Here is a 17,261-nt window from a genome sequence, read left to right on the forward strand (position 1 = left end):
CATTGAGTTTTATCTTGGTTTAATGGGGTTTAGGTGCTGGAAAGGTCGTGGTGAATTCTGTTGTAGACATAACTGCATAATATACCGTTTTTTCAAGTGGGCGCTTTCACATGACTTTCTTTTGATCACCTACTGACAGCTCTCAGGTAATAGCGGAACCATGTTGTCCGTAACAAAAGGTACCACTTTATAAATAGCTTGTCGGCAAATCAATTCGGCATCAAAGGAACAATGCGTTATGTAACTATTGAATCTCCGTGTTAATATAACCTCCTTGTTGAATACAGATACTTTCAAGCGTGTACAAAACAGCAATGGTATAATACCGGAATTCATCGCTGCAAGTTCCAACCAGTGTCGAAGCATCTTCAAAGTCATTATTGTATCGATTTGGCTTGTTGCACTTGTATGCGTCATTGTGTGGAAGACTTATCCGACAGGTAAGAAATTGTCAGCAAGTATCCAAAACAGGCAGAAAGCTAGTCTTCCGATGCATATTGTTAAACAAGACCCACTCAGTCACTTAATTAGGCGCTTGAAACGATCGAATTCAGTGTTGAAATAAGCAAAAACTTTTGTTACACCTTTTCACTTCATATTTAGTTTTCTCGGTCAAATGAAAAGCAATAATTTTCATTTCTTCGGTAATTGTCAGAAGAAAACTATAATGCTTGGTATTGAGGGTTTTTTTCAAACCCTGTTAATCTTAGGTGTGAAATTTAAGCATGTTGTGTAAGATTTTCGATTTTCACAAGCTTCACTTTGCCCCGCGAGCATTTTCTGGGGGTCATCGTTTTTGCTTTTCAAAGTAACATAATTCGCTCACGAAAGATATTTACCAACTTCAAATTTCGGTTTTGGTTGCACCATTTCTCAATGTACCCATGGGTGGATGATTTTGCAAGCCACAACAGAAATATCGATTATTTCTGCTTAGCAATGAAGTACTGGTTGGACATTTTGGCAGTCGCAAGTGGAAAACGGTGAAATCAAAACGGATATTCTGACAAATCTATAATAAATATAGACCCACATGATGTGCCTTACAGAGATGGGAAATATCTTTCTTAAGCGAATTATATTAGTTTGAAATGCAAAAACATGAATTCCGATAAATTTAAGGCCTATAAAAAAAAAAAAATCTTACCCTTTAAAAAAAAAATATATATATGTATATCCAAGCACTGTGTTTTTAACTGACATTACTGAAGGAAAAACAATCTTTATATTTGACCGAGAAAATTAATTTCATAGCAAAAAGGTGTATCTCTGAATTGTGCTGGTTTCAACATGTATCGATCGACTTTTTCCGCAACTATGCATAACAAAAGAAGCTGTGACCACCGTTCTGAGTGAAAAGGGCATAATTCTGTATATCGCTGATACGCGAAATAAAATCCTCACATTTATCTTTTGTTATTGATGGGAAGTAAGTTTTTGAGTAATACACGCAAGTAGTCACATAATGTTCGTCTTTTACTGGAAAAAACTTAGACCAGTCTATTAATTGAATGACAATTCAATATGTTGGAATTCCCATGGACATGATTGAGTTCACATTCTTATCATGCTACTTTCTCGAGATAATAAAACCCGTCTGAGACGAATATCCGGGGCAGTCTACTTTCCTTTACTCAGTTCTCAGCAAATTAATTTGGTTAAACCTTGCTTTTTGCAATGCCTGTGGAAACCAAACTAGAATAAAGCGAGCAGTCCGCACTCGTTGGAGGAAAGCTCAACTTACCCGGAAAACGTCTTTGCATATTATGCAAATGGGGTCACTGCTAACAATAGAAAATATCATGAATTACGGGAGACCACATTATTCCCAATCTTAAGGAGTGTTAAGACGGCGAGAACGTGGTTTGGATTCCAGAGGGAGGATGTCTGTAGTACGGCTTATACATTGATCAATATCAACAAAATCTGCATTATGCACTCTACGCACGAACATCAATAATCATTGTATTAATTAATTAATTATTTAATTAATTAATCAAAAAACAAATACACCAATCCAGATCTAGATCCAGCAGACTACAGTTGAAGACCTGAGCGCAAGAAGACCGTAAGTCCACTTGGCCCCTCAACATGTATACACTAAAGTTACGTATAGTTTCTTAGGGTTTTAGTTTAATTTTAAACATTATAAAACCCTAAGAAACTATACGTAACTTTAGTATTAAAATACATGTTCCAGGGGCCAAAACATCATGAAAGGTTGTGAAAGATTTGTTTTGGCCCCTGAACATGTAGAAAACATTACTAAACTATACAAAACTATACGCAACTTTAGTGTATACATGTTGAGGGCAAGTGGACTTACGGTCTTCTTGCACTCAGGTCTTCAGCTTTTCCGAACGCAGCCACAAACCCTATATTCACAGGTAAATTTTGATGTTGTTACAATGAATTCAAAGTAATTATATTATAACCGACCCACCGAGAGGAATACGACAGTTATGGAGAGCCTATCCGCATTCTGTTGTTTGCAATAGCCGACCATCAGACAGAAATTCTAAAAGGAACATGTCCAGATATCAGCGTTAATTTCACGGAAAGCATTAAACGCATTCCCAGCAAACACAAAACGTTTTCGACATCATTCGCAAAAGGTTATAAAAGGTTGTCAGAAAACGTTTAAATGTCGGGTTATATAAAGGGTATATTAAGAGTATAAAACGTTTTCATAACCTTAAAAAACATTTTTTTTTTTTTTACTGCTCAGCAAACAAAAATGTTTTACAGAAAACGTTTAAATGTCGGGTTATATAAAGGGTATAAAAACGTTTTAATAACATTCCAAAAACATTCTTGAAAACTTGATACAAAACATTCTAAACAGAATGTTATTTTGTGGTTGATAAAATATTTTGCGAAAAATGTTTGCCCAAAATATTTGCAATAACGTTTTAAAAACGTTTTCATGACCTTCATATAACCCGACATTTAAATGTTATTAAAAGGTTTTGAAAAAAACATTTTAAGAACATTTTTGTGTTTGCTGGGTTCAAATAGTTTAACATAATGTTATTTAAAGGCCCTTTCAGTGATTTCACAGGAACAATAAAAAAAATGGAAATTTGTCAGAGTTGCTTAGAAATAAAGAATAAGTCTACAGAATTTCATTAAACCACTTTTCCCCTGAATACATCGACAAATTAGTCAAAAAACAGAAGTTTTAGAAAGGTTTTCTACTTCAACTCTGAGAAAATCGAGTTTAAAACAGACGCTTTTAAGCTACAATTTTGTAGTAGAAAACAAAATAAGCAATTAAAGGTCACCGAGGCAAACTAACGGTCAATTCAAATATGAAAAACAGTTAAAATTGTGTATTTTGTTTAAAATAGTAGCTACTGATGTAATAAGTAGTAGAAACAATACGCAACGCGTGTTGGTACGTGGAGAGTGAGCTTCTTTCGATCTCGAGTCGGACTTTTTGTACTGTCAGTATCAAAAGTCCAGAATCATGCAAATGCTTTATTTTGTCTAAAATACACGGCTTTCGACCGAACCACTAGCAGGCTATGTTAGCACATCTATGCCAATTACAAAGGTACCAAAATCTGAATTTTGATGATTTTTACGATCGTCCGGATGAGCAAATCACTGAATGGGCCTTTAAGTATTGACACAATATTTGGGAAAAATGTTTGCAACAATAGTTTATAATAACATTTTTTGAAAACATTTAAAAATGTTGTTGTATTGTGTTTACATACAAAACGTTTTAAAACGTTATCATGACCTTTATATAACCCGACATTTTAATGTTATTAAAACGTTTTAACCTAAACCAAAAGCCAAAATATAACTTATTTAAAACGTTTTTAAAACGTTTTTGTGTTTGCTGGGTTGAAAACGCCAAAATACAGTTACAAAATATATAATATTAGTAAATCACCAAAACGAATGCTAACGTATGTATGCGGAAAAGAGATGTATTAACAATAAACTATGTGCCCAAAGATTTTGTCTTTGGCATGTCGCTTTCTTGAAATATCACCAAACTGTAAAACAAATAACCTTCCAAAATAAATACACATTCGCACTCGGCGGATCGGTCGTTACCTGGCGCTGTGATTTGGGGTAGCTCTCTCTCTCTCTCTCTCTCTCTCTCTCTCTCTCTCTCTCTCTCTCTCTCTCTCTCTCTCTCTCTCTCTCTCTCTCTCTCTCTCTCTCTCTCTCTCTCTCTCTCTCTCTCTCTCTCTCTCTCTCTCTCTCTCTCTCTCTCTCTATCTCTCTCTCTCTCTCTCTCTCTCTCTCTCTCTCTCTCTCTCTCTCTCTCTCTCTCTCTCTCTCTAGTTAGGGACCGTTCATAAATACTTTGGTGGGGGGGGGGGGCTGGGCACTTGGAAATTTTTGGAGTCAAAACTTTTTTGACCCCCCCTCCAGAGAACCTAAAACTTTTTGACCCCCCTCTTTAGACAGACACAACTTTTTTGACCCCCCCCAACAGTCTGGGGAGGGTGCTACTCCATTTGTACAAACTCAGTCACAATTGTTTATATACATTTATTTATAATAGGCCTGTTTCCTAACATGAAAGTTGAAGGTGTTTTTCACATGCTGTGATTTGTATGAAGTTTAATTTCAATTTATGCATTCTAATTTTTTGAAAATACCTGTTTCATTCTTATACCCAATAATTAACTAAATAAAAGTAACATAAGAAAGGGAAATGTCGGTGACGTTTTCTAGGGCTTGTGGCACCCAGGGCTAAGGATAGGTGTCGCTCCCGATTCTTGAAATAATTATTGCGCGCGGAGCACAAATAGGGCCTACCACTAATTAATTTTGGTTATAATGAAGTTGAATATCGATCTTAAATTGAAATTTCAAATGATTTTGTTCTGAAATGCGCGCGAAGCGCGCGAAAAATTTTAACTTTCATCGCTTAGAGGGGCGCAGAATCGAGGCTGAATTGGTCAATTCGGCGCCCCCTAAGAGTGGCGCATGTCCCAACCTGCCCCCCGTCTCTATGCCACTGGAAGTTGAGAGCAACATCTGGGCACATACTCAAGATTTTTAATACTTAAGACTTGTTTATCAGGGGCGTAGCCAGCTTTCTTGGTCAAGGGGGAAAATATAAATTTCGGGGCAAAGACAAAAAAAAAATGCTGGTTGCATCATTTTGACCCGCTATTATCAGTGGGATTCCAAAAAGTAATGGGATACTGGTAATGAGCGCGTGTAGCGCGCCAAAAAATGTCTTTTTCACTGTTTTTGGCCATAATCGGGGTAAAAAGGGCTTTATTGGTACATATGCGCGCGTAGCGCGCAAAAATTTTGTATGCTCTTGTTCTTTGGGTATTTTCTTGTTTAAAACTTTTTTGACCCCCCTCCTTTAGTAACCAAAACTTTTGGTCCCCCCCTTTGTGGAACTCAAAACTTTTGTGTCCCCCACACTTTGCCCAGTCCCCCCACCAAAGTATTTATGAACGGTCCCTTACCTGTACTTTAAGTTCGACCCTAGCAGAGCCCTTAAAGACTATTAATAACAAACCCAGTTTACCAACCTATATTCCAGATCCTTCGAGTGTTACAAGTGGATTAACTAATATTCAGTCTATTTTATCAACAACTACTATCAATTCATTGAGCATTAAACATGGACCAGAAAGCACTAAGCCCGGATCAACAAGCGTCACCATCAATGATTCAGAAAATACTGTACCATATTTGGTTGCATCAGGTAAAAGTTTTGTCATTTAATATTTTGTCCTTGCTCATGTTAATGTTGAGGATTTTCTACATCTTACTATTGACGCTGTTCTATTAGTTATTAAATTTGGAAAAGGTGGGACAGTGTGATACTAGAGAGATTGCTATTTTCCATACGCCTTGAGCCGTACAGGCGTTCATACGTGCGTACGTACCGCTAGTCTCGGTTCCAAACTGGATTGTGCTCATTCGTCTAGCTGGCTGTGACCGAGACCAACGCTCTACTCCAGATCTTTTACGTTTTTGATTATCCTTGATATCTTTTGTATTATGAAAAAGCAAACAATCTAATAAAAAGAAAGAAATTCAACCACACGGGGACTCGAACCCAATTTTTCTCAAAAAAGACTATAGACCAGTCCTTTAGTCGTCCGACCACGCATAAACATACGTAGTGTTTTGATCTCAAAGCGACTATCTAATCATATTTGATGCTATAAGGTGACTTCAATCGCGTCCGTACTTTAGGCTACTAGAATAAACAAACTTGTCGGTTTGGAATTTAGGACGTAACGATGGCTAAAAACCGCGCGTTTTTTTGCAATAGTATACGACTCAATTTCGAGTGAAGTTGAAGTGGGATAACGAGTGGAAGTTGGATAACGAATGGCAAAGTTAAAAATAAAGTAGTTACTTAGATATCCAAAATAATGTTGCACAATCAAGATATCATAACGAATCAGTTCTTGTCATTCACCAAAATGTCACCCCCCCCAAAAAAAAATTCTTAAATCTAAGTGGTACTGCATTTGGTTTTGATAAATGGTGACATTATTTCGTTGATCGGTTAGTAGCACAATACAAACAAGGATAAAGCAATAATATTCGGCGTGGGTTTGTAGATGCACGCGTTAAAAAAAACCATGGTACGTGTTTTTGAACCATTTTTGACGCACTTTTTTTATTTTATCATCCACTATAATTTGCATTTCAAAACGTCTTTGATTTCTTTAAATACTGATATATCAACCTATATTCCAGATCCTTTGAGTGTTTCAATTGGATCAACAGATTTTCAATCCAGTTCATCAACTACTACTGCAAATTCGTTCAGCATTAAACATGGATCAGGAAGCACTGAACCCGGATCAACAAGCGGCACCATCACTGATTCAGGTAACAATGCATCAAACTTGGCTATTAATATAACATGACATTTTGGTGTTTAGGATACTTAATTTTGACCCTTTGACTTAAAACTGACGCCACATTTGTAATTTAAATTATTTTTCGTTTTTCACTAAATACTCTTACAAGTGTGGTTTTTAAGAATTTGCAACAACAGTTTGAACAGACTTTTCAACTTTGAGATATTAACCATTGAAATTGGGCATAGTTGTTTTTGGTCCACACTGTATTAGTTGTCCGTGTGCATTACGCAAAGGCTGTGGCAACGGATGTCGGTAAAAGAAAGCCGGTAAAACGTAGGTGGGACCGTGGGATACTACAGTTTGATCAGCTCGAAATCGGCGGGCCTTATAACATCGCGGATTAATATCTATATCAATATCAACTCGTCAGAAGTAACAGGAATTATTAATAAAGTCCTATACTTTGCCTACTTTATTTAGCATAAACAATATAGACCAGACATGTCAACTATATCACTCTTAATGTGGATCTATTTTTTGGCGTAGTGGTAGAAATAAGTGATTAAAATATAGAAATATTGTGATATTCCATACGCATTGAGACGTACAGGCGTTCCTACGCGTACTGTGATGTGCCAGGAGTAATTTAATTTGATCATTTATCTTTGTTAACAATTTAAAGTTCGAAATCCCTTTTTCATGTAATCAAAGTAAAAACATTCAGGACTATTTATGGATGGGGAATTGTCGAGAATGTAGTGGATATGACATCATTCTCCAGGAAGTTTTGTAATGTAAAAGATTTTTTATTTTTTTATTTGTTAAACTTTGTTATAATTGAGAAGTTATTGAGAAAAACAAAAACAATCTTCAACAGTGTACTTCTGTTATATTTATAAATGCGCTTTTATAAATGCGCACGTGACTCATGGGCACGACATACCAAGACCAGGAAGCGTGACCAAATCCTCATGCATTAACCACTATACAGCAAAGCATAGGAACTCTGTAGACAAATATCATAAAATTCAAGTATTATTGAATAGCAAAATTATTACACATGGGAGGATTCCGAATTTTTAATATAATGTCGACGGAAAAAAACTATTCTACGACGAAAACATTTACAATATAATCACAAAATTGAACAAAATAGACAAGTTTGCTGCTCAGTAGTAGGACGACAACCCCGCTATGTAGAAGGTCACTTCGAGACTTCCTATCTTCAAGCTGTTATGGCAGCGTGGAGGTGGTCGCGTGCGTATTTATAAAACCGCAATTATAAATATAACCGAAGTAGACTGTTCAACGATACTATTAGATGCAAAGAGTGTGGTTAATACACTGACTTAGTATAAGGGAAATCATTGTACATTTTTTTATTTTAAATTTTGTTTCAGTTATTTGCCATACTCAAAGCACGAGAAGTTACGGATATACAAGGATACAGAACTCGCATTTTCAATATCCTTGGCCCCAACTTCCTGATGGTACCACCAGATTCACCGTCTCTATCAAGGAATCAGCGATGCTTACATTACTTTATCATCGACAAATGCCGGTACTGCTAATGACAATCTGGGTGAAATTGGGGTTCCCAAACTGGGTAGGTTGTATTGAAACTTGTAACAAGAACTGGTTCTAGACATAGATATACGAGCCCTGTTTAATCATTGATGTCACATTACGGTCCGGTATGGCGACGCATTTGTTGATTATGGTGTGGGTGTATTTTTTTAAATTTTTTTATTATTAACGGCATCTTTATAGAGGGTAGCCCAGATCAGTGAACAAAGCACTGCTTTCCACTGGGGCCCTCTTTACATATTAAAATACACAGAGATACAAAGTTATAAAAAAATATACAAATATTGAAAAATAAAATTTCCTTTCTTAAATTACAAAGCACTTAAAATACCATGAAAAACTGTATAAATTGCACTTTTGTAAATTGCATGCATATCAATAAAATAAAGTCTGCACAAAAAACAACGCAGCTGCCACAAATACGCCCATAGCTCCAGAACCAAATATTCGCTCCCACAATGTCCCAACATAAAAAGGAAGGACGATCCACCCACGCGCACTCCGACGCCCAATCTATCCAACTCGGCTCAACATCAACGCCTCGATAGAAAAATACCCGAACTCAAAAGCTGCCGCTATCCGTATGGAATCTAAGCAAGCGCGACTTAGACAACGGCGGGCCCCACGCACCACATCACCGGCACAACATCCATTGAACGATGTTAACTGCAACCTTCAAACCCAGGCACCTCTCCCCAAAAGCACTACTACGCTGTCAATATTGAACGACATCCGACAAATGGGGCACCAAAACGCGCGCAAATAAACCACCCCCCTCTCCACGCCGAAACATTCCGAAAGCAAATACTAGCTCCGAAGCCACCGGCGCATCCATAACAGCCACGTCACTTCCCGCGCAGACTATACATGTACATTGGATCACAATTTAAAATTAAACGAATCATAAAATATAGGTACAACAAAATCGATCAAATTGCATTTATATATAAATAGATTGCAAGAGTACATAAAATTATATTTATTACAAAAACTTAGCACAGCAAAATGTTACTAGTAGAAAATAAACCTTGGTGTGATTCACTGCGAAAGCCATCGGACATCCCACAATTGCACAAAGACACAGGAGGCGCCGCACATGATCGACTCAAAACGTAGAGTGCTACCATTGACTTCCACAGTGAGTCAAACCAAAGCCCATTAAATTAAACAAGAACACTAACCATCAGAATTACCATCAATATCTTACTTAAAACCAAAATGTGACTTATCAATGAACTATGTCGAAGAGCACGTCATATTATACAGGGTGAGTAAAAAAAAAGTGCAATAGAGCAAAGAATCGATATTTATGCAAGAACCAAGTCGAACTTTCCCATTATTGAAATATTCTATAAATGCCCCACTTAATAGTCACCTTCTGTGAAAATATAAAGTGAATCGCGGCTACCGTTTAATTTTTATGAGTCCTTTTGCTGCGATACACAATTTCGTTATTTGTCCACGAGGTACCATGTATTTTGAATGAGAGCACACAATGCACGGTAAAGGCACCAGCTCTGACACTGACTTTAACCTAAACAAGGTTGATTTTTGCGTTATTTTAATCTTTTTTCTCTTCAAACAAACTTTCTAACATTACTTTAAGTCGACTCCAACTCCAGTTTTTTTAAATCCCAATATGTCCAACTTAATATTTTGTAATTCAGTCCACGTCAAATTGCGCGCATTTCGTTTTGACATTTGAAAAACCTGCCTACAAATTTGTATGTTTTTGATAGAGAATAAACATCTTTAAAACTAAAGGTAAAATGAAAATAACAACAAATAATGTTTCTTCTCCTTAAACAAGACCAAAGGCAATAACACTTTGGGTCCTTCATTTTATTTCAATGCCAATGAGGTTAAGAAAATGGCAGTTGTTCCAAATCTACCTTACACAGAGTGGGTTGACATTCAAATTTTCGATGTCTCTTGGACAAACATTAAAATTGAGTATCGCTATAAAATGTGTCATATAAACAAAATGGTAAATGCTAATTCCTTGATTTCTTCACACAAGGTCACTGATGGATATATCATATATTAAATGTTTAAAAACCTAAAAAGTTCAACTCGGTTCTTATATTTAAAAAATGGATTCTTTTCTCTATTGCACTTTTTTGACTCACCCTGTATTGACTTAAACCGATGCCACATTTGTAATTTAAATCCTTTTTTGTTAATTTTTTCACTATACTTTCAGAAGGATAGTTTTTAAGAATTTGAAAAAAAAACCCAGTTTGAACAGATTTTTCGTTGCAGGAAATTGCATGTTAGCAATTACGGATCAGTAAGGATGCAGAACTCAGAATTTTATGAGCAGAGGTGAAATTAGTGGAATTCGTATAATGATGAGTTATATCTTATATAGGGGGTCAAAATTTTGTAGCGCACAGTACAAGTGGACCAAAGGAATGCATCATTTTATTAAACATTTCCTTGGCTACCTTGTAGGGGTAGGACACTATTTCCTATCCTGACTACCTTTTAGTATGCTGCCAGATCTCTACACTATCTTCTCTTCCATCTCATTTGTTTTTGTCAGTTTTCCCACTTTTTGTCTTCCGTTGTTTGTAATTCTTGTTTGGTGTATTTTTATTTCATGTTTGGTGTATTTTGACAACCATTTACTTAGTATACTGCATTATTGCCTCGCTTCGTTACTGAATTGCTATAAATAAATAAATAAATAAATAAATAAATAAATAAATAAATAAATAAATAAATAAATAAATAAATAAATAAATAAATAAATAAATAAATAAATAAATAAATAAATAAATACACGGGAGAAATGTGATATGACAGACGTAGCAGTAACTTTATTGATATTGATAATTGCTAGCTTTCGACTATGTCTTCATCAGGCAACTCAACTACAAAGAAAATTGATACGGGAACTAAATAATAATAAATAAACCAAAGTAAAAAGGTACGACAACCTCAACTTGTATATACATCATCAAATTTCTCACAATAATAAATAAATAAATAAATAAATAAATAAATAAATAAATAAATAAATAAATAAATAAATAAATAAATAAATAAATAAATAAAATGATACAGTTGCATTTATCATTAACAGACAGAAGAGTGTTCAATACTTAAATACTTCAATGAATGCTGACGTGAAACCTTTAGTAGCACAACATAGCAAAGCAGTAGTGTACTAATCTAATATTGTAAATATATAAATAAATAATAAATAGATAAATAAATTAATTAATTAATTAATTAATTAATAAATAAATAAATAAATAAATAAATAAATAAATAAATAAATAAATAAATAAATAAATAAATAAATAAATAAATAAATTAATTAATTAATTAATTTAGATAAATACTGTTAATTACTAAATATATACCTCGTTTTGTGTCTTTATTGAAGTTATAGGTGGGTGGAACAATCAAAACTCGGCATTTCTGTGTAACTCAAATACTGACTGGGAACAGAAAGTTCATTCGCCCTCTATTCTGAGTCTAACCGAGGCTAGAGAATTTTTCATCCAGTTTGGTAACAACTTCCTGGAGTCGGTCAAGTTGCACAAGCGCCATTTATAAGTCTAAACTACAGTTGCAATGTGAACGTGAAGTATGTTGGCATAGCTACGGGTTTTGGTAGGAATGGGAAATGGAAATATTGCGAATCTGGTAAGAATTCTTCATCTGACCCAACACTCAACACACCACACCACCCCATACAACCACCAATACGCACCCACATCAACAAACACATCCCAACCGCACAGAACGTATTATTAGAGAAATTGCGATGTTCTATACGCAGCACGTGGACCGTACGTTTTAACGTACGTTTTTACGTACGTTAATACGGTGTTAAATATTGCTAGTCTCGGTTCCAAACTAGATTGTGCTCATTCGTCACGAAGGAGAAGAAGACGCCTGGAACAAAGACTATAAGCTGCTATAATATCTGATCTAGGTCAATAGAGGGCATAATAATGGTTAACGCAGGCTACTGAGTCTCTGCCTAATTCAAACAGCACGCTTTGTATTTTTGTGCTCCCCAAATATTATAGTTGGCCCCCAAACAAAGATCACTCAATCAATATATCATGACTATATCGTCCTGAAAATTAGGCGCCTTGCATGAACTTCGACATTAGGTAAAATCATCATATTTCAACGTAGCACCTGCGGAATCCAAAATGAAATCGCAATGTCATTTGTTATGCAAAGTATCACACACATTTCAATGGGCAATCTCTGCGTATGGACATCGCGTATAAATTTAGTCAATTTTTAACACATCGCTGCATCTTTATTATAATGATTTGTTACAAACAAAAAGGATCATAATAATAATTAGACTTTCCTTCGTATGTTCATTATCCTTGACTGTCTTTAACATTATTGTGAAATAGACAAATTTTGTGCATTTTCAACGATGTATCTACGTTGATTTCGCACGTGAAAAGTCTTCAAAAGTGGCTAAATACGTGACCTCGCTTCGATACAGGAGAGTGGTTTTCAATAGATTAACGTACGTCCGATACCTACGTTTGGAAATCGCAATCTCTCTAATCTCAATGCGCTACAAGCAAATGATAAAAGCGACAATAAAGAGTACTCATTACATTGCAAGATCAAAAGATAACATGCAAACAACATGACAAAAGTTACACAAGGAAAGCTGTACAGGCGGGTTTTTAGCTGCGATTTCAATTGAGCCAGGGTGAGTGATTGGCGGATTTGAGCAAAAGTGGGTAATTTGCGGATCTGTTCCGGAAGGTAACACGTATATCTAATATTTCTAAATAAAGTGCTACTACACCCTTTGATAAATTTGTGACTATTTTTGCATTTTACTTAAAAGTTAAGTATATTACAGGGGAAGGGATCCAGTTACTACACTGGAATTTCAGTGACTCAATACAAGCGGTGTCGTTATTTACGATAAGAAAAGAGATACCGCTAGAATGTAGGCTACCTCATTTCTTAACATATATAATGAACCACTTGTCTTGAATCCCTGAAATTCCAGGGCTTCTATAATATACATAAGTTTTGTTACCAGTGTGTAGTAATTTTTTGAGAAAAAATGCAAAATTTGTCACAAAATTTATTAGGGAGTGTAGTACCAACTTAAGTCGGATAAAAGAAAGGTTTTAAGCCTTATAAAACAATTTAAACGAAACAAAATGCACCTAATAAGACATATTGCAAAAGGTATTCATAATGGTGTTACGTTTGACAAAATTGATTGGCTAGGAAGAACTAATTTTTTAGAGTCCTAGCACCGCATTATTTGATATTTGTTTCCTTTTATCGCTACAGATATTTGATGCAATTATTGATGATATCTCGAATGCAACCATAATCTTTCCTGAATTGGTTTTTGCACAAGTTATTCGCATCACATTCCTGATAAGACCAGCGGACGCCGGATAATGGAACCTAAGATTTGAGTTGCTGGGCTGTAGAATACGTTAATGGCTACATACGGCGCTGTTTTCGGAATATGAACTTAACTGGACCTACATTACGCTGTCATATTGACATTATGTTATTCTCCGTCAAATACTCAAGTTTAGCACCCGTTCAATTCAATACGCCCACTTGAATGTATCCATCAGGTTTACTGGTGGATATGGGAACCCCATCTTCTCTTATATAGCAAACAAATATATTTGCACTCAAATTTGTTTTACAAACATTTTAATAACGCAAATTCTCAAAGAACAGACAAAGCACAAGCAAAATAGTTCTGAGAATAGTTTTATTCTATCAACTACACTACAATCTAGTAGATTCCCCTACACAATTGATTTTTTAAGACAAGTTATTTATTCAAATGTATAAAAAGCAACCAACTAAAAATACGGTGATTTCTATTTATGTTCAAGCTTTAATATTCATGGTATTCGATATAATGTTAATGTCTCGAACACATTGCATTGATAGAATATGTTGCAGCAACAGTAATGTTTGTTTATAGATGTGGCAAAAGCATAATTATGTCTATCTCCATTATGTCACTACAATTGTACGGACGTACATATCAAACATGGAATGAGCCGTAAAGTCGGCAAATTGTATTCTGAGTTCCATTGTAAAATTTGCATGAAGGTCGTTTTCATAGGAACCTCAAGTTGGTGCTACACCTTTTACACCAATCAATATTGAAGAGGATAATAAGCTTTTACCTATGTCTATAGAATTCTTAAAAAGCTATAGTCTTTGTTTGCTTTGGCTAAATCCTGTCGAAGTGGTGGGTTACAAAGCATTGTATTTTGTCTAGGTATGTATAACCAACAACTAACAATGAGAGGACATTCTTGAACCTCAATGACTTTTGGGGTTATTATGACTGTTTGATGTTTATTACCAGCAATGTGGAAAAGGAGACACATGTAGAACCGAAATTAGGTACCATTGTTATTGAAGGAGCAAAGTTCAACAAACCATAACCCCGCTACTGGATAAGTCAAATGATACACCATTTTATAGCTTATGATATATAATTTTTTAACACGAAATAAAACAAAATTGACAGGGGCCAACTTTACGGCTGGTTTGTGGTGGACGGTCACATAAAAAGCATTTACAAAGATGCATTTTGCAGAAAACCTTATTGAAATTGAAAAACCAGTTCCAAAGATATGAGCAATTAAAGACTTTCCAAAACAAAGGGAAACAAAAGGAAATAATGGCTATATCTCAAAATCAATATTTCCGAGTTCCGGCTGATTTTGCTTGATCGCATCACATATTACAAGCTTTGCAGCAGCGTTAATAACTCATTCACCCCCACTATGGCCTAATTTGTATTATATTGTGAATTTCAACAAAAAATCTAAATTTTGATATCAGAAGGATATTGCTTGTAGTCATAAGTGATATCAGCTTTCGCAAAAAAATACCGGGTAAGGTGGGTTACAGAGCCCTTGATTCGTCTTCCGCGTGGTATTCAGGACTCAGCTAAAAAAACCAGACGAAATTTAAGAAATGAAACATTTAAATCACTTCAAATGTGCAATCAAAAAGCACCTGGCAAAAATGTAATGACTTTGGAAACGGCATCAGTCATTTTCTATTAACAAATATTTCAAGGCACGTGTAAATAATAGAGCAATTTCATTTTTTTTATGATGTTTAATATTTTTCTTCAAATAATCTGTTCTTGTTTTTTCGATTTTCGATTTTGCCCCTTTTCAAGGACCTCATTAGAAATAATTTTGATGTACATTATTTATGACTTTCATGGGTGATTCTATTTCAACAACAATTATGTTTGGAATTGTAATCTTTTATTTTTATTTTAAGAACTTTTTGTTGTAAATCTGCCTCATTTTAAGTAATTTTGTGCAATATATGAGGAGGAATATGCTTAAACTCAATGACAGCAAGACAGAGTTCTTTGTAGCCACTCCGTCCCACCTGAAACATATTGTGGGTCCTGTGTCATTGTGTGTTGGTGATATGTTAATCAATCCATCTGATAACATCCGCAATTTAGGTATTATATTTGATTCTTCCATGTCATTTTCTGCTTATATTACAAACCTTTGCTGTAGCTTGACATATCATCTTCGAAACCTTTCTAGGATCCGTAGGTGTCTTGATCGTGATACTTGCCATCTTGTCATCCGTGCCCTCATCTTGTCTAAAATCGACTATGGCAATGGGCTGCTCCTAGGGTCAAACAAAACTGACATTCAGCGTATTCAACGCATCCAGAACTGGGCTGCGAAGATGATATGTCAAGTCCGTAAACAAGATCATGCAACTCCATGTTTGGAAGAACTGCATTGGTTGCCAGTGGAAAAAAGAATTGTGTTTAAAGTACTTTTATTTGTTTACAAATGCCTGAATCATATAGCTCCCAATTACATCTCCTCTTGTATCACTCTCAATCAACCTGGTAGAGCTGGACTGCGCTCAGCATCTGACACCACACGACTGACAGAGCACAATACATCTAAATTGCTGAAGTCTGCTGAGCGCGGGGCCTTCTACTATAATGCTCCCAGAATGTGGAATCGTCTACCGATCAATATCCGTGAATCTGCATCACTTGCTGTTTTTAAGAAGGCTCTTAAGACACATTTGTATAAATCTTCCTAATTGTTCTGTTGCTCTGTATATATTTTGCTGGTGTATATATTTTGGCCTTTTGCCACCTTCAATATTGTGTGTAGCGCTACGCTCTTAATGTAGCAGCGCTTTATAAATGCTCAATATGTATGTATGTATGTAATATCGTAATCGTTTTATGTAGTTAAATCGAATAAATCAATCAGTCGAAATGTGCTACTTGTAAACATCATAGTGCATTAAGTAAAGACAATGACATAGAATAACACAACAGTTTAAACTATAATGTGATAAAATATATAAATATTGCGATACAGGGTGTCCCATAATACGTTTGAACAAAATTTTAAAGATGTATAATCAACAGTGTGTCTAATTTTAATGCGTGTTAAAAAATGGCACACATGTCGCCTACTTATTCTGTTACTTTCATTGAAATAGCTTGATTCGTGACATATTATTGAAATAGTCATATTATTGAAAACGGACAAAAAGTGTAGGTGTAATTTACAGCGCAAAGGCCTCCCCAGCAAACACAAAACGTTTTCGACATCATTCGAAAAAGGTTATAAAAGGTTGTCAGAAAACGTTTAAATGTCGGGTTATATAAAGGGTATATTAAGAGTATAAAACGTTTTCATAACCTGATTTGATAATCTACTGCTCAGCAAACAAAAATGTTTTACAGAAAACGTTTAAATGTCGGGTTATATATAGGGTATAAAAACGTTTTAATAACATACCAAAAACATTCTTGAAAACTGGATACTAAACATTCTAAACAGAATGTTATTT

General features: G+C 35.2%; 1 protein-coding gene and 1 long non-coding RNA gene across 2 annotated transcripts; both read left to right on the forward strand.

The window, feature by feature from the left end:
- The first annotated feature begins 8,235 nt into the window (after positions 1 to 8,235).
- Positions 8,236 to 14,917, forward strand: LOC140151812 (uncharacterized). The gene is made up of 3 exons (XR_011858966.1): positions 8,236 to 8,421; positions 11,797 to 12,059; positions 13,707 to 14,917. It is a non-coding gene; the product is annotated as an uncharacterized lncRNA (long non-coding RNA).
- An 838-nt stretch (positions 14,918 to 15,755) lies between these two features.
- LOC140152023 (uncharacterized) lies at positions 15,756 to 16,496 on the forward strand. Its single transcript, XM_072174324.1, has one exon. The coding sequence runs from the start codon at positions 15,756 to 15,758 to the stop codon at positions 16,494 to 16,496; it is 741 nt and encodes a 246-aa protein (XP_072030425.1).
- Positions 16,497 to 17,261: the final 765 nt, after the last annotated feature.

This window comes from Amphiura filiformis, chromosome 5, assembly GCF_039555335.1.
Source record: "Amphiura filiformis chromosome 5, Afil_fr2py, whole genome shotgun sequence".
In the NCBI taxonomy this organism is placed as follows: domain Eukaryota; kingdom Metazoa; phylum Echinodermata; class Ophiuroidea; order Amphilepidida; family Amphiuridae; genus Amphiura; species Amphiura filiformis.

What these genes read in the sequence shown, in the direction of transcription:
- LOC140152023 (XM_072174324.1), top strand. Translation starts at nt 15,756, where the DNA reads ATGCTTAAACTCAATGACAGCAAGACAGAGTTCTTTGTAGCCACTCCG.